General features: G+C 36.4%; 1 protein-coding gene across 1 annotated transcript; it reads left to right on the top strand.

Annotated features, from left to right (window-relative positions):
- The first annotated feature begins 5,574 nt into the window (after nucleotides 1-5,574).
- mmp25b (matrix metallopeptidase 25b) lies at nucleotides 5,575-14,780 on the top strand. Its single transcript, XM_058793723.1, is given in 12 exon segments — nucleotides 5,575-5,929; nucleotides 6,020-6,131; nucleotides 7,927-8,059; nucleotides 8,415-8,423; nucleotides 8,426-8,558; nucleotides 8,646-8,935; nucleotides 10,251-10,427; nucleotides 10,745-10,838; nucleotides 11,566-11,648; nucleotides 12,106-12,258; nucleotides 12,355-12,642; nucleotides 13,909-14,780. Coding segments are annotated over 11 exon segments (1,719 nt in total). The 5' UTR covers nucleotides 5,575-5,929; nucleotides 6,020-6,023; the 3' UTR covers nucleotides 14,160-14,780.
- Nucleotides 14,781-19,072: the final 4,292 nt, after the last annotated feature.

The raw sequence follows: 19,072 nt of genomic DNA, 5'->3' as shown, positions 1-19,072 counted from the left end.
AATTAAATGACTGTAAAAAGCATGATTTACAGTTCAGATACAGGTTTTCACAAAAACAAGCAAGTATTATATTAATTAAATAACATATAAATATATTTTACTGCCTTATTTGTTTACATTTTATTATCTTGGATTGGATTGAACATGGATTGATTTTCACATTGGCCTTTGACAACAGCAGACGTACGGGCTGATTGAAAATGGGAAATCATTCTCTTCCAGCAGGTGGCGCTTTGGGAACGGCAGCAGCACACAAAGCCCAAGAGACAGGCCGTTTCTCAAACGGAAGGCTGCATCCTCCGGAGGTCGCATTTGTAGGCTGCATACGTCACAAAGAAGATCTTATTTTAGTACATTAATGGTTATAAATTTGACCATTATTCTTAGTTAAGTGTAAATTGTTGTAATATGCTTTTGACTCGCAAATGTAATGCGTAGTTACATGTGACCTCCGGAGGATGCAGCCTTCCGTTTGAGAAACGGCCACAGACTCCACAAAGCAGCGAAGCAGATGACTTTGAAACGTGCAGCACTCATATTTATTCAATGAATAGCGCAATTCTTGTCTTTCAGTCCCCACATTTAAGACCTCCTGAAATCATAATTAAGACTTTCTTGTAACATTTAAGATTTTTAAGGACCCGTCAACTTTCCTAATTTTTGTTTTTCACCCACTGAAAGTTTCATGTGCGCAGCGGGCCGCTCTCTGCTCTCATCACTGCATGCACGACCGCACCCTAACGGCTCTAGAGCTGACCTTGATCTGCTAGATATAAATTTGATTTACTAGAAATTAGCGTTTGGTATTTATTTCATTATGTCAAAAACCTTCACGGATTCGGACCGGAGTCCGCTACCGTAAAGACTACAAAAGCCGCGCCACTTGAAATAGAAGCTAGATATGTAGGTCCGGGTCCAGATGGGACGGCTTCTGGGTCCGGACCCGGACAGCGGTCCGCCTGTTAGTGACCTATGCTCTAGGACCTTGGTTTCCAAATGAAATACAAAACTTGCTCTCATCTGAAAAGAGGACTTTGGACCACTGGGCAACAGTCCAGTTCTTCTTCTCCTTAGCCCAGGTAAGACGCCTCTGATGTTGTCTGTGGTTCAGGAGTGGCTCAACAAGAGGAATACGACAACTGTGGCCACTGTGTGTGGTGGCTCTTGATGCCTTGACCCCAGCCTCAGTCCATTCCTTGTGAAGTTCACCCAAATTCTTGAATCGATTTTGCTTGACAATCCTCATAAGGCTGCGGTTCTCTCGGTTGGTTGTGCATCTTTTTCTTCCACACTTTTTCCTTCCACTCAACTTTCTGTTAACGTGCTTGGATACAGCACTCTGTGAACAGCCAGCTTCTTTGGCAATGAATGTTTGTTGCTTACCCTCCTTGTGAAGGGTGTCAATGATTGTCTTCTGGACAACTGTCAGATCAGCAGTCTTCCCCATGATTGTGTAGCCTAGTGAACCAAACTGAGAGACCATTTTGAAGGCTCAGGAAACCTTTGCAGGTGTTTGAGTTGATTAGCTGATTAGCATGTCACCATATTCTAATTTGTTGAGATAGTGAATTGGTGTTTTTTTGTTAAATGTGAGCCAAAATCATCACAATTAAAAGAACCAAAGACTTAAACTACTTCAGTCTGTGTGCATTGAATTTATTTAATACACGAGTTTCAAAATTTGAGTTGAATTACTGAAATAAATGAACTTTTCCACGACATTCTAATTTATTGAGATGCACCTGTATATATATATATATATATATATCCTATTTACTAGTTTCATATATTTGAATCTACAACAAAGCCACTTGATGAGTCATTATACTAGCTTTAAATAGTTTTAGTGAAGCAGGAATTAACCCAGATTGTCTAGCCATTAATATATCACTGTGGATCTCTCTTCCTCTGATTTTCTCTGTCTCTCTCTCTCTAGGCATTAACGATACAGTGTCATGTACCACTAATAGTGCTTTCAGATGCATTCTCTGGTAGTTGGGGGGTTGGGGAAAGATGAGAGAGAAGTAGCACTGATGGTTTGCAGGCACTTTCAGACAGCAGGAAATGGACATTCTGCAGCTCACAGATACGATCATGTGTGTTTTATGTTGTCTGCCATGTTAATAACTTTATGTGACTTTGTCATCAAAAGTAGAAGTGAAAACAAATGATGTCTGACAACACAAAGAGAAAGAGGAAGATTATTTGGGCAGTTTTAGAGTGTTAAATTTCCTCTCAAGTCCCCCAAAATTGTTCCAATTTACATACTTTTTTTTGTATTGTTGTGCGTGTGTGTGTATGTGTGTGTGTACTTGTTTATGCTACATTGACCAAATGTCCCCACAAGGATAGTAAAACCTGACATTTTTGACATTATGGGGACTGGCCTGCGGTCCCCACGAGGGGAAACAAATATTAAAAATAGTAAATTATGTTTCTCTGAAAGTGTAACAATGCCAACAGGTTTTCTGTAAGGGTTAGGGTTAGGAGATAGAAAATATTGTTTGGTCAGTATAAAAACAGAAGTCTATGGAAAGTCCCCACAGTTCACAGAAACAAACATGTGTGTGTGTGTGTGTGTGTGTGTAATATATATATATATAATATAATATATATAGGCTTTGCAATAGCCTACAGTCATTCACAAGCTGCATACAAAAAATAAAATCTCCATCGCTAACAAACGATCAGTCCTGTCATTGATCGCTAGCTACAATTGGTGACAGGTAAATATCCACCTTACCCAGAGCTCTTTTGTTTTCTGTCTTAAGAATGTCGTTACAATGTGAGAAACTGAGGCAAACAATTCAGTGCATAAGTTAACTGTCCAAATGAATCAAACTTCAAACAATTTCTAGCCGCAGGTTAGTTATTGGTGACAAGTATGGAAGCCCATTTCTTACAAAAATAATTAAAAAGGGAATTGCGACTTTTTATTTCAAGTTTATTTCTTATTATTCAGACTTTGTTTCTATGAACTCACAATTCTGTGAAAAAGTCAAGAGTTGTGAAAAACACAGTCCAAATTGTGACATTTAAACTAAAAATTGCAAGAAAACAAGTCTAAATTGTGAGATATAAACTCAGATTTAAAATCTAAAAATTTTGACTTTTTCTCAGAAAAATGTGAAATAAAATGTCACAATTACATTTATTTATTTTTATTCCATGGCGCTGTCATGGTGCACACAGCAGGGAGGATCGAGGAACACGCAGACGAGGAGTAACTTCAAAATAATAGTCTTTAATTACGACATCAGGGCAGGGCAAGACAAGGCAAGGTTAACACAGACAGGAACACCGGGGAATAACGAGTAGACCAAACAAAAACTAACTAAACAGGCAGGAACTAAATACACATGACAATCACAGATAATTAGACACACCTGAACTGAATAAACTAATAATCACACAGAACAAGGACAGGAACAAGACCAAATAAAGAAACAAGAGGCGGGAACACATGACACACATGACAGAGGACTGACAGGCGCAGACTAGAGGGCTACATTGGGTTTGGGCTTCCGCGGGACCCAACGCAAATCTCGCGGGAGCAGGCGGGAGTGGGCGGTCGGAAAGTTTCGTGGGAGACCGCAGGGAACGATGGGATTTGGTGTGTAATAGAAATGGAGTCAACACATTAAGTTGAGAAGAAAATTAAAGCTCCTGTTTACATGACAAAAGCAAAGCAAGGCAAGTGAGACATCTGGAAACAATTCTCAATTGTCACTGAAAAAAATGGGAAAGAGTTAAACTTTGTAAGTTGCGATAAATGTGCACAAGGACATAAATCTGGCACCTCTGCCTGAGGCGACATACCTATTTTCTAAGTTCTATCTATGTGTTTATTTACTTAAGTTAAAGTTATTTCATATTTTGTTTTGGCTTATTTAGCATACTTAAACTGTTTGTTAACAGTTAAGGTCATTGCACACTGAGTCCGAAATTTTTGCGTGCGTTTTTCCGATTTTTCGTATTCCTCATCCTTTCCTATCAAAATGCATGCTACGGATGCGAAAAAGCAGAAACTCGAACCTGATCCTATTTTTTATTTATTTTTTTTATTAAGGACGAAAGTTTCGGAGGCAGTGTGTGACATAATGTGAGGTTGTAGCTATTTATTTTTTAACGTGCGAAAATTTCGGACTGGGTGTGAAATGACCTTTAAACTGTTTGTTTAGTAAATCGTTTGGTGCTTCTGTATCAAGCAGTAGGCTACTTTTAAAAACTGAGGTACTGCTATTTGTGCTTTTGTTTTAACGGTTAATGTTTAATAAAGCTAATAAAAAAAATACCCAATGTTTTTGTCAGGTGTGGTGCTTTGGTTTAGCATTACTTCATCTTATTTAAACGCAATCATGTTTAAATCCTGCTATTCTGGATGATAAGTTGAACGAATATTTGAGTATTTGTGTAGCCAACATTTTTTTACAAGCTCTGAGAGAAAGTTGGGCGGGAGTGGACACAAACATTGCGGCGGGCGCGGGCGGAGTGGAACATGCAGGTAGCGGGAGCGGGCGGTCCTGGTCAGAAATTCAGCGGGAGTGGGCGGGTGCGGGTTTAAGAAAACAGTCCCGCGCAGGGCTCTAGCGCAGACAAGCTTCCATTAATGATTACTTTGAGTGAGTCAGAGTATCATTCACTCAACTAAATTATTGATTTTGCTTTGACTTTGTTTGGAAAAAATTCGACGGCAATATTGTGTGCAAAATGTAAGTTAGTCAATATTAATTTATGACTTATTGAACTGTTGTATAAAAGCAATATCAAAGTGTGGTCACATTTCACAAAAAAAGTCAATTGTCAACAGCTCACACAGAAGTCAATTTCAAACCAAGCAGCTTCTCTTGGCCCGCACAGTGAATTTGAGTGACCAGCTTGAACATGAGCAAAATTTGTGTGGGGGAACTTTTCCCCCTCACGCAAAACTCATGAATGTGGGGATTCCTAGTGAAATGACTGGATTACACTCACCAGCCTTCACCAAAATGTGACCACATCTCAATATCAGAATATATTATGATAGCTAACTTGGTGTGATAAAGTCCTGTTTTTTCATCACTTACCACATGTTTATGTGTCTGACATACCTTGAGAAATATGTTGAAATTTGTCCTATGACAAGAAGAGTGTTACAAAACTGCATGACTTTGCATCATCATCAGATGTTTGAACTGTTAAAAACACTGGGGCCTTAAACTTCAAAGTAAAGTCAGTCTCCTAACTTGTTTCTTAAAACACACACACACACACATCTGTAAATTTCCTGGTCCCCTGTGATCTTTTCTTCCTGACACTACTTCCTGTCACACGATCTTATTTTAGGTATTATTATTTTAAAGTTTCATTTGAGTCAGTGATGTCTCAATTATAAAAAAGCACCTTAGTGATTATGTATTTTCACTATTGATTTTTAAAAGGGGAATTATAAAATATTGCAAATGAAAGAAGAAATACACATTCAGTTTTTGGTTTGAAAGAATTGCAGTGTTTGTTTTACTGAGGGTGACAACTCTTAAGAAATAGAGCAATATGAGTGTTGTAACGATTTGGTAAGGTTTGAGACATCCGGTTTGTTTTTTTTCAGTTATGGGTGTGACTGCACCTTTACTTCATTTGTGCTCTGTGGGTTTTGGGGTTTTTTGACTGATTTATGTCATGCAAAATTTAAGAACGGCAAAGTTTAACTTGTTTTGAATCAAAGCATAATTTAATCATTAATGTTAATATTAATTATGTATGTTTAATGCAGTTAAGTAATGGTTATTTGATTCAGCAGGAAGTGTGAGTTTATTATAGAGATTTTTCAGAATACGGAGAGAGAGAGAGAGAGAGAGAGAGAGAGAGAGAGCGCTCCTCATCGATTGGTTTCTGCCCTGCCTAGTCCTTAGAGGGATAAACTGAAGTAGCAAGAGAAACGCATATAACGGTATGAGAAAATAAGCTACATTAACCTTAGAATAAAAGCAGATCCTTTTAATTGCCTGCAGCTGTTTATTTATTTGTTTATTCTGTCCAGGCAGATGACTTTCTCAGGATATCTTTGGTTGGTTTACCTGACCTGCACTGTGCTTGTGTTTATCTCTCCGGTTCATTTGACTCCGATGCCGGACCAGTACTCTCGGGGTGTGGTAAGATGAGCTTTACTCAGCAATACTATAAGTTAAATAGTTTTAATAAATAGGAAAACAAACACTGTACCATGTCATATGTGGGTTTGGGTTGTATTGTTTTTGATGTGCATATGTGAGCATATTTTCCTGTGTGTAAAATCCCTGTGTGCCAGATTTAAGTTTATTAGTCAGTGGAATTTCTTGTTTTTGTTTGTTTTAAAAGAAGAGGGACGCGCAGGGGCCAAAATGTGTTACATAACATGAGTATGAACTTAAATTGTGGATTCAGGCCTCATATTTATGAGGTCTAGGTATTTTAGTGACAAGCTATATAGTCAACAATTCAATTCTCTTCATTAGTCAGTTAACAACAGACCCATTAAATGACCTTAAAACAGTTTACACTTGATATGAAAAGGAGAAAATAAAATTCAACAAGTCTGTTGACCCTCTTAACGCAAAAAGTGTTTAGATATTTTACACTCCACGTTAATCACACAATTTGCGTTTAAAAAAAGTGCTGTTTGACCCAATGATGTATTAATATAATTCTTATTGGATAAATCGCTGCACCACATCTTGTAATGTATCTATATGTACCATACAGTTGAACAAATAAAGATTAGAGAAGCTTCTAGGGAACTTCCTGTGGCCATGAAGGAATTGAGAATATTTTTGGCGGCACCGAGAGATAAAGAGATCATTTCTAACAGTGTCAAAGACTCACAGTTTACGGGCGACAATTTATGCCACGCTGAAACTCTTATAGAGCAAAAACAATCACTCACTTTGTGATCCGTGAGCGCTTCTCTCACTTTGCGGAAATTAGTGCAGGAAATCTCAGTCTGAAGCGTCTGTCATAGGAAATGCATGTGCGGTCATGAATAATTTAACAGATCTGTCTTCTCATAGGATAAGGACACATATTCTCATGAATAATTATAAGACACTGACGCGTCATTCTAAGTATTCTACAGGCTGTGGTACTATTTTCTACTTCACAACCTGTGACGTCGACACAATGTAGATTTTTAAATTAGTGTGACGAAAATAAAACAAAAACCTAAAAAAAGTGTTTTTTTTTTTTGCTACAACTGAAAGTAACATTTTTACCTGCAAGCATTTTTAACATTTTTAAGACCGCTTCTCCAAAATAGTCTATGCATCAGAGATACGATTGCTAGCAATTTGCCACTTTCTGTGTAAAATGCACTTTCTACGAACTATCAAAAACTTGGCAAAAGACATTTTACTTGAAGGGGTGTGCATAAGACTGACATGACACCTTCATAATCATGACATGACACGTCATGAATATGAAGGAGGTTTTATGCATGTTTATGACAACTGTCATTAAGTGTCATTCGCTCAGTTATGTCATTTTTAATGCGAAGATGACATTATTTGACCTAACCCTAACCTAACCCTAGCTCATAACAAAGACATCTCAAACAATGTCATCTTTGCATTAACTGAGCGAATGACACTTAATGACAGTTGTCATAAAGATGCATAAAAAACCTTCATGTGTCATGTCAGTCTTATGCACACCCCTTCAAGTAAAGTGTAAGCAAAGTCTCTAGTATCTAATACTATTGACTGAATGATGTGTTGGACATGCTTTTTTTTTTTGCTTTTTTTTTCTCGAGTCAAATACATAAATGTATTGTTAAAAAAAAAAAAATTGTTATTAATTAGCACATCCTTTTTATAATTTACATAAATAAAATAAATGCATAATATATCATTTAAAAAGGTGTATTTTTGCCTTTGGTAAGTTAAACTAACATTTTTAGCATGTGATTTTTCTTAGGATTGGTTAAGCAGGTATGGATATCTGCCCCCTCCGGACCCCCGCACAGGAAAGCTGCAGACTAAAGAAGGCATTGAGAGAGCCATCAAAGAAATGCAGCGTTTCGCTGGCCTCAAAGACACAGGCAAACTTGGTAAATGCAACACATGCAGGAAATGGTCTAACGGCATTGTTTCACAAGTCTTTTTCTGTGTTTTTTCTGTTTTTCCCCGTTTCTTTCTGCAGTGTATTTCCCTGTTGGTTTTTCCAAATCAAATGAAATCAAAACACTATGTTTTCAATTCTTCATATATACAAGTGTAATGAAGAGATTTAGAGTGACTTTTTCCTCAGTTGGTGGCTTGTAAATGGTTTGGTCAATACATTTCTAGAGAAAGAATTATTCATTGTCTCTCCTTCCCACATGGGTTTTTATTTCATGTGTAATGGGCTCTGTCTCTCTAAAGTCTATATATTGATCTGGGACCTTCTGTCCTGTGCTTCTCTAGACAGTGACACCTGAAACTGATGAACACGCCACGGTGTTCACTGCCGGACATTATAGGGTCTGAGGACATGCTGAAAAAGCGGAGGAGAAAAAGAAGATATGCGACCACTGGGCTTCGCTGGAAAAAGTCTGACCTCACATGGAGGTCTGCATTGTTAAACAAGCATGGTCCCACACTCGTATACAATAACCCCAGCCACTGACTTATCTTTGTTCCTCTTTGTCCTACTAGCATCCAGAATTACCCATCTCTCCCTCCGTTCCTCAAACCCTATGAAGTGGACACTATAATGACCTATGCCTTCAAAGCCTGGAGTGATGTGACCAACCTCAAGTTTCACGCTACATCCTCGAGCGAGCAGGACAGAGCTGATATCAAGATCTCTTTCGCTCGTTCACTCCATGATGACGGATATCCTTTTGATGGGAAAGGAGGGACACTTGCTCATGCTTTCTTCCCAGGGGAGGCTGATGTTGCTGGGGATACACATTTTGATGATGAGGAGAGCTGGACCTACTTAGGCAAGAGACTTTATTAAATATTCAGTCAGTGATTAATAGATGAATGACTGTGGTTACATGTTACAAATTTTGCATTTAGAAATGTTTCTGTCTGATTATTCCACAGAAGAAAAATGCTTTAAATGTCTATAGCACTTTGTACAACACAGATTGTTTCAAAGTAGCTTCACATTAATAAACAGGAAACTAACAGTGTTTATGGTGTTTTAGGTGTAAAGTCGTCTCATTATCCAGCTCAGTTTAGTTTAGATTTTGCTCTCTTCCAATAGTCAAAATTAAATCACTATATTACTGAAAATGTCTTTTAAACCCCAATATATTATAATAATTTTTTTTTTTTTAACAAACTATAAAATCATTTTCTCTTAATTTTTAAACGTTACAACATTAAATTCTCCCAAAGTTTTAACTTTATGCATAAAATGACATTTTTTCATAACAAATAAGTATTTCTGTCATTTCCATCATGCCATTAATTTTACAAAATTTTATGGTTAAAAGAGTTAAAGAGTTATGGTTATATTTGGTTATGGTGGAAAATGAGAAGTGAAACACATTTCATCCAGATAAACATAATGAATAGTGAAGATCAGAAATGTAATTTCTTTCTAAGGTGTTGTTACCAAACCAGTTAATATTTGAGAATTTATTTTTATTTTTTTATGTAGAAAGATTTCTCACTCAGAAATTGCTAGTTAATTTCACAATTAATTACACATTGAATTAAACGGTAACACTTTAGAATAGGAACACTTATTCATGTTTAACCATGACTTTTCCCTCTATAAACTCCTAATTTGCTGCTTATTAATTGTTAATAAGGTAGTTGTTAGGTATGAGGTCGGATTAAGGGATCTAGAATAAAGTCATGCAGAATAAGGCATTAATATGTGATTCATAAGTACTAATAAACAGCCAATATGTTAGTAATATGCATGCTAATAAGCAAGTTAATTGTGAGAATAGGTCCTTAAAATGAAGTGTTACCAAATAAACATGAAACAGTCAAATGATATTTTCTTGTAAAGCGTATTCCAATAATCTATATTTTATTTACAACTTTAAAAAATCAGCTGTAAAGTGTGTAAGTTTAGTATTAGTGTACTGCTAGCTAACATATGTCCAAAAACTCATTATAGCGTTTATTTTAGGACTTTTGATTAATCGTTTACAGTAGCATATATGAAATATAGTTTGAAGATGTTTATCTTGCTTTTAAGTAGCCAAAAGTGGCCTCAGTTGATGAATCACCCACTTACAAATGTTAATATGCATAAATGAAGACCTCCTCTTTTTATCCTTTCAATTTGTTTAGATGACAGTGGGACAGATTTGTTCGCGGTGGCTGTGCATGAATTTGGTCATGCCCTGGGTCTCTCTCATTCCTCCTCTCATCCGTCCATCATGCGGCCTTACTACCAGGGTGCTGTTGGAGACATCGCATCCTACATTCTTCCAGAAGATGATCGCTATGCCATTCAGTCGCTCTACGGTAGGAGCATGTTCAGAAGATTTGTTACCTTGTAATTTCTAGTAGATCACCCAGAAATAAATATTGTGCTCACTTTCTTGAAAACCTTGAAGAGCAATGAAAGATTTCAAGTCTTCTGAAATCATTTTATAGCTTTATGTAAAAAACTCTCCCTTTTAATAAGAACATGCAGCAAGAATGTAAAATGAAATTAAATGTAATTGTAACTCTTTTTTAGTTATGGATCATTGTCTTAAAACCTGTTGTTTCAGTTTATCATAATACACTGCTGACCGCATCTAAATTTGTCAGTGTGCTTTTGGTTTGTGTCTTGACAGGAAGGAAGAGCAGCTTGTCAACACCATCCCCAAATCATCCTACATCACACTTACCCAAACCACCAAGTCCACCTCGACCCAAAGTACCATCACAGTAAGTCATGTTTACTAAGACACATACACTACCATACAAATGTTTGGAGTCGGTAAGAAAATTACACATTTATTCAACAAGACCGCATTTAACTGATCAAAATTGACAGTAAAGACCTTTACATTCCAAAAGATTTTTATGATTTTCACAAAAATATGAAGCAGCAGAACTATTTCAAAGCTTATAATAACAATAAGAAATGCTTTTTGAGCTGCAAATCAGCATATTAGAATGATTTCTGATGGATCATGCACTCTCAGAAATAAAGGTGCAAAAGCTGTCACTGGGGCGGTACCTTTTCAAAAGGTACACGTTTGTACCTAAAAGGTCCATTTTGGTACCTTAAAGATACATATTAGTACTTGAAGTGTACATATTTGAACTTAATAGGTACAAAAGTGTACCTTTTGAAAAGGTACCGCCCAGTGACAGCTTTTGTACCTTTATTTCTGAGAGTATGTGACACTGAAGACTGGAGAAATGATGCTGAAAATTCAGCTTTGCATTACAGGAATAAATTACATTTGACAATATATTACAATAGAACACAGTTATTTTACATTGTAATAATATTCCAGAATATTACTGTTTTTGCTGTATTAATTAAACGTAGCCTTGGTGAGCAGAAGAGACTTTTTGAACAGTAGTGTAGATACACACTTCTCCAGCACTCAATAATATCAAATTAAAAGTGGTAGCGAACTCTGTGACCTCTCTGTTTGTCTAGACCTGATCCATCAGTCCAGAATCGTTGTGAAGGAGGTTTTGATGCCGTGGCAAACATCAGAGGAGATGTTTTCTTTTTTAAAGGTATCCAATGACTATTCTTACAAATGCACAGATTTTGCAAGGCAAATCCAGTTGATTATCTTAAAAGCCACTTGCTCAAGATTTAAGCCTGCTGTTTTAATGCAAGACACTATAGGTGAATAGTGTACAAATTTGAAATAATATATGTCACCATATATTCTCCAGCTGATTATTCACAGGATTAGTTTTCAGAAATGTATATTAGTTTGATGCATAATCTAATGAAATATGCACTCATTTGTGCAAATGTCCATAACAGAGATATTAAGATGGACATAGATAAGTACAATTAAATAAACACATTTGCATTATGGATGTTTTCTTTCCATTAGTCTGAAAGAAGACAAATTAGGGAACCAAAATAGCCCAAAATCTCAGAACGGATGAGAAACAATGGATTTACCTGTTGTGTCTTGCATTAAATTCATTTGTCACAAAATTTGTCAAAATTGCTTAGGTCCATATTTCTGGCGAATCCAGCGGTCTGGTTCTCTTGTGTCCTTTCACCCTGCTCTCATAAAAAACTTCTGGATCGGTCTTCCTCCCGGCACTACCAAGATAGATGCAGTTTATGAAAGAAAAACAGATAGCAGGATCATCTTCTTCATAGGTTAGTTTCTTTTTACTAATTGGGGTACAATGGAAGGACAAATCCATTTGAAAAAGCAAATTTCTGTAAGTGAATACATAACTTCTTTCCACACAGGCTCACAGTACTGGGTATTTAAAGACACCATGGTGGTTGCTGGCTACCCGCGTCCGCTGTCAGACTGGGAGCTGATCTCTCACGACGGAAGCGAGGTGAAGAGGGTGGACGCGGCCTTCATTTGGGCTCATAATGGAAAAACCTACATCTTCAGCGGTAGAGAGTTCTGGAGGTTCTCTGAAGGCCTGGAGTCTGGGAGGCGCCGTCCAGACGCAGGTTATCCCAGAAACTCCTCCCTCTGGAAGGGTGCACCCAGTAACCCCGATGACATCATCACCTGGGGAGACGGTAATGTAGAGAAAGTCTGTTTACCTTGAGTGCACATTCAGTCTGCTACATTATCAGCTTACTATAGCTAAGAAGCTTTGGCTTCAGTTGTTTTCACTCATATCGATCTGTTCAGAATAGAGCATGTCAGTAATGACGTATTTTTGTAGGCCAAGTTCGCATCACCATATCATCACCACAAAAACCCAGTAGAATTTCTCCATTGGCTTTTGGATTATTGCCGAAAATAAGCTCTGTGGCCAACAAAAGTTTATGATTCTTTCACATTTTATTCATTAGGATAATCTTCTCAAATGAACACAACTTTGAATTTTGAAGCCTAAATACAATAGAATTAAAAGAAAAGTAAAATGTAGGATATGAACAAACTATATCACAAATGTCACCACTATTAAGCAATTTAAACTCTTTAAAAGACATTTTCCCTGAAAGTTTGAGTTAGAATAGTAGACTATAATGAGTAGGCTATGAAAGTGGACTAGTGACTAGATGAGTTTAACATCCCCAGTAACCTCTGTAGTCCAGTTAAGCAACTTGTTAGCAACTGCATTTTATGAGACAAATAAAAGGTTAAAAAGTGAGTTCGGTATTTTCGATGTATTTTTTTATCAAAATACAACATAAAGTGTCAAAATATCTAGAGTTTGTGTTCACCACAGACGTTATTTCAGACATTTAACCAAAAACGTATGTAAAAAACCCATTGACTTCAGAACGATGGAGCTGGAAGTGCTAAAATGCTAACTCACTTCCGGATTTGGCTTACAAATTGTTATATATAAATGTAATACTTATTGTACTCTACATTTAACATATATATATATAAAAGGTATAGAATAAATTTGCCTTTCAGCTGAATCTCTTTTACTTTGTCTTTCATTGGTTGTGCAATTATTCAACTAAATTGTTAAAACATAATTATAAATCGAATAGTTTATGTTATTTTAAATTAATGACACTTATAAGCACACAGTGCAATGCGCACTGCTTGATCTTCAATGAAACTACGCAGAATTAATATCAATCTCAATTTTTAACATTATTTTCTTCACTCATTATTTGATTGGCTATGCAGAAGACACCAGAAAAGTAAATGTAAACATTCAATAGCATTAATGTAGCTTTAAAATATTTAATGCAGAATGACTCGTTGCAGGTATGTTGCACACAAATATTGGGTGAAATATATTTTGATCTATTTCAGTCATCATTTCTGTATGCAATCTTAGATGCTTTTTATTCACAGTTTATTTCTTAACCTTTAAGGAGATGCCTATTTCTTCAAGGACAACTCATATTGGATTCTGAAGAGCGGAGGACTGGACCAAGACAACGTCAGTCACAAATCAACCGCAGTCGATTGGATGATGTGTCCAGAACCGACTCCAACCACACTTCCTGCCAATCCACGTCACAGAGGAGAATGTAACTGTGGCCTGAACGGAGCCTCACAGATGAGTGCTTCATCCTGGTTACTGTTCATCATATTACTGCTTTATCCAGGCATCCTTATATAGGGCCTCTTGCAATAATAAAACAAGAGTCGGCCTTATGTTTTACAGACTATCTCAAAGCACTTAAAGTGATATTTTTGTTTCATTTGGTTTCTTTTTTTTTCATGTTTTAATCTATGCAAGTTTAATGTATAAATATGAAAGATTTTTTAGGATAAAGTTTGAGGTTGAAATGAAATTCATTTAAATATATGAATTAATTATTTATTGTTCTTGCTGTCAGGCTGTTGCATTGTTCAAAATATTTCATTGTAATCCATTTCACTTTGTGCCTATATTTCATCTGTGGCTATAGGAAAGATTTATCTAAATTACAAAATGAATTAATTTATCCCATGAAGGTGGCATGGTATGATCTCTAGCTGTGATGACAAGTAGGATCCACATGGGGGCATTAACACACAGCAGGGCAGAGGTTTAATACTTCAGCACATTTTCTAGGGTCATTGCATAAGTTCACAAGGCCTGGAAGTAATTTTGCTGCAACATTTTGATGAAGTTGAGGGTCCTACCTTGATGCTCTTCTTGTCTGGGTCTAAAATTTCTTAAATTCACAAATGCAAAGTGATGCAATCCTCATGATATCATAATGATGAAAAAGCCTCATTAAAAGAACAAAATTCATGAGATGAAAGCATTATTGTATTAATATTTCTTTGAAAAACAAAAACAAAACATACTTATTTGTAAACCTTTTTTCTGCAATTCAAAATCATGTGATGCCAACCAACATGCAGAAACACAGACAATCTGTTAAGGTCAACACGTTTCTTAAAATATCATATAATTTGAGCATTTTTGGAGTCGATGTAAGTGTGTATTTTAAGCTCGTTTTGTAAAAGATTTTTCTTTTTTGTCACGACCAATGTGCTCATCTGTTATCTGACAGCACAGCTCATCTCAACATTTTTAGCAAACATCACACGATGTTCCATGCATGTGAGCCCTGTCCAGATTTAATCACTGCTAATTACCCAAATTTTCCAAATGTTTGTACCTTATAAAAGGATTTCATCAACATTTTTCATTCCAGACTTAGAAGTCCTCAGGACGAAATACTGTGTGTGTATTCAGTTAACAATTATTATTATTATTATTATTTTATTTTATTTTGTTTATGTTTTTGGTTTTAATTTTAGTTAACAATAATACGCCTGCTCAGACTTTGTTCTAATATTTCGGTGTCACATGTGAGTGTTTGGCTTCTGTCACTGCATCAATCAACGTCATTAGGACTGGAATGTTCAGACTTCACCTACACACACCTTGGACCTATAGCTTTAGGAACATTTTGTCCTCTGGAAAGGCTAGTTACGGTGTCACCTTTAGGCAAAATTTAATTGGAAAGATCATGTTCTGCATCAATCATTTGTTTGTGCGCACAAAACAATTTTAAAAGAAACCAGTTTGAAAAAAATCCAGGACGTGTCCGATGGGCAGAGTTCAGAAGAAAGAACTGAGATGAGGAGATAAAAAAAAAGGCTGTTTAGCATTCTAGACATTGCGTATCATAAGGTCAGAAATACCAGCTGACTGAGTGACACCTGTCTCTATCTCTCTGTGTGTGTGTGTGTGTGTTTGACCTTATTATTCAATCCCGGTGGGGACTTAAACCTGAATACACATCAACTCACAGGGATTCGGGAGTTTTTTGAGAACGTAAAAATGCAGAAAGTATTCTGTGAGGGGTAGGTTTATATACAGGGTTGGTGTAGGACAATAAAACCCATTACGCCTATGGAGAGTCCCCACATAGATAGTAAACCAGACATGAGTGTGTGTGAACCACTTAAACTAAGAAAATTAATGTCACATCACGTCAGTGAAAGTATTTGAGCATTTGACCTAATTATAATAAATGCATATGCATTATACATGTATGCAGTTTAAACAGTAAGATTACACTTCTGTAAGATGAATTCCTAGGTTTCTTAGGATTTTTTTATATAAAGGAGGACTACTCAAAATCAGCAAAGTCAGAAATCAGAACGTAGACAGGACAGTGGAGGGAGAGTTTTGATGCACTAGTTTCCCACCAACAGCACTGAAACATACTGTATGTTCTCTTGAAGGCGGAGTGCATTCAAATTGTATCCTTTATGTCATACCAAAACAGTTTTTGTTCTCCTAAACACACAGTTTTTGACCATACAATGAAAGTCAGTGGGGTAAAAACAACATTGCCTTCATTGCATGTAAACAAAAAAACAAAAAAAAAGAAAAAGATTTTTTTTAAATACCTTCTTTTGTATTTCACAGAGAAGGTCGGAAAGACATAGGGGTAAGTGATGACATCCCTTTAACAAACAAATAGTTACATATATATTATAATTACTTATGTAATTCTAAGCATTTTGTATTTGTGTTATTATTTTCATATGGTCTAGTGTTATTTTAGTAACACTGGCATTAACATTTTTGTTAATATTTTGAATTAGATTTTATTTTTGTATTTTCAGTTTAAAAAAAAAAAAAAAAAACTTTAGTACTTTTGTTGTGCATTTTTGACATTTTTACTAGATTTTGTATGTCTACATAGTTGTCATTAATTTTTATTAATTGAATTTAATTTAGTTTTAGTTACAAGTTGGTTTAAATTAACGCAAATAGGTCATTATAATTAACATAATTGTCTTTAAAAGGATTGATGTTTTTGCTGTTATTATTATTATTATGCTCTTTTTTATTTTAAAATATTGTAACATGCATTTTTAATGTTACACAACAGTGCTGTAATAAGATAATTTTTTATTTGGAGATAAGTGGAATTGTTTGTGCTAATATCATATTACAGAAATTGCACGCTCTTCATACAATGAAAGAACAATTTGCTTAATCATATGAAGGCACTTTGAACAATGAACATGATCCATTTAACAATAAAGAAAGAAAGACAAAAGATCAAGTGTAACAGTAGTTTACGCCCACATTTATGTCACCTGAAAGCAGGTAATAGAACAGTTTGTCCCTTTCTCCCCTTTGAAATGGAACCTGATCCTTTAGTGGTCTGTGTTGAAGCATTCAACAGTCAGCAGACTCTCTGGATCTCACACTCCCTTGATTATATTTCACATAGGCCTACCTTTGAGATAAGGATATGTGTAACACTACAATTTCATGTCAGAAATACTCACTTCAACGTTTGATGAATTGATTATCTCATAAATACTGGCAGCAAATCCCATCTTTGTTCTTGAATTAAGATGTTTATTGTTTATTTAATAGGCTTGAATTTCAAATAAGGACATACACTTCACACAAAGAAATCCAGCTGTGTTGTAATGTAGCAGCATTGTACTGCACTCCTAAAACCATTTCAAGACAGATGGTAATATCACCATTTGTGGACATGTTCTACTTTTTATTGTTCTGTTTATAAAACTTGCACTGGGTTCTGTTCTAGTGGGGCTTTTAAGCTTGGAGAGTAACATTCTGCTGTCTGGCACGTGCCACAGGAATACTTCACCCAAAAATGAAAATTTGCTGAAAATTTACTCAACCTTAAGCCCGAAACACAGTGCACGATTTTCGGCTGTCCCAGACGAAAGACTGGCATCGTGAAGCAATTGCGGCGATTTATGATTGGCCACGATTGTTTCACGATGCCAATCTTTCATCTGGGACAGCCGAAAATCGTGCAGGGTGTTTAGGGCTTTAGACCACATGTAGCTTGTTTTTTCACTGGATTGGAGATTTGGAAAAATTTACCATGAGTATTTTTAGCATTTAGCAGTCTGCAGTGAATGGGTGCCATCAGAATGAGAGTCCAAACAGCTGATAAAAACATCACAATAATCCACAGCACTCCAGTCTATCAATTAACAACCTGGGCCTCATTTATAAAATGCTGTGCATTTCTAAAATTGATCATTTCTCAAATACGTGTTATTCTTAAAATGAACGTACGTACAGAAAACGCACGTACATGTGTTTTTCAGATGTGAAATATATGAATCGCAAATGATCTTGAACTTCGCAAATGAATGGTTTCAGCTCTCTGCCTTGTAAACAACTCATAATTAATGTCATTAACATGTAAAAGATCACCAGTCATCATCCAAATTCTTTCATTTAGAACAGCGAGCTGCAAGAAAAAACCTGCAGTACTCGAACAAGAAAAAGTGCGTACGTCTGCTCAGACCCTGACGTGACAAGCACTCTTCCACATCACAGCGCTGGCGTGGATTTAAGTGTACGCACACTCTAAGATCAAATCTGAGCGTACACACGCTTTATAAATGAGGCCCCCTGTGATGTGAAAAGTAAACATTAAGATGTTTTTTTACTTCAAACTGTCGCTTATGACCAAAATACGAGTCCATAATCTATAACAACACTTCCTGCAGTGAAAAAGTCCATCTCCTGTTGTCCTCTCACATCAAAATCACCAACATGTTTGTGTTGAACTGTATTTGTTTGTAAACGGTGCTTGATCTGTGCATATTTCTCTCCTGATTCAAACAAGATGACATTTTCACTGGAGAAAGCAATATAGGACTTGTGTTTTAGCTGGAAGCAACGGTTTGAAGTTAAAAAAAGTTGTTTCTTACAAGCACGCAGTTTTGGCTTTTGGCTTGGATTATTGTGATGTTTTTATCAGCTGTTTGGACACTCGTTCTGACGGCACCCATTCACTGCAGAGGATCCATTGGTGAGCAAGTGATGCAGGTGTTAGTGAGACCAGCAGGGGGTGCTCACCCTGTGGGTGTATGTGGGTCCTAATGCCCCAGTATAGTGACGGGGACACTATACTGGCAAAAAGCACCATCTTTCGGGCGAGACATTAAACCGAGGTCTTGACTCTCTGTGGTCATTAAAAATCCCATGGCACTTCTCCTAAAGAGTAGGGATGTAACCCCGGTGTTCTGGCCAGATTCCCTCCACTGGCCCTTATCAATCATGGCCTCCTAATAATC

Source organism: Onychostoma macrolepis, chromosome 12, assembly GCF_012432095.1.
Source record: "Onychostoma macrolepis isolate SWU-2019 chromosome 12, ASM1243209v1, whole genome shotgun sequence".
Classification (NCBI taxonomy): Eukaryota; Metazoa; Chordata; class Actinopteri; order Cypriniformes; family Cyprinidae; genus Onychostoma; species Onychostoma macrolepis.
The sequence above is the reverse complement of the archived record's forward strand: the minus strand, read 5'-3'. Positions and strand labels throughout refer to the sequence as shown.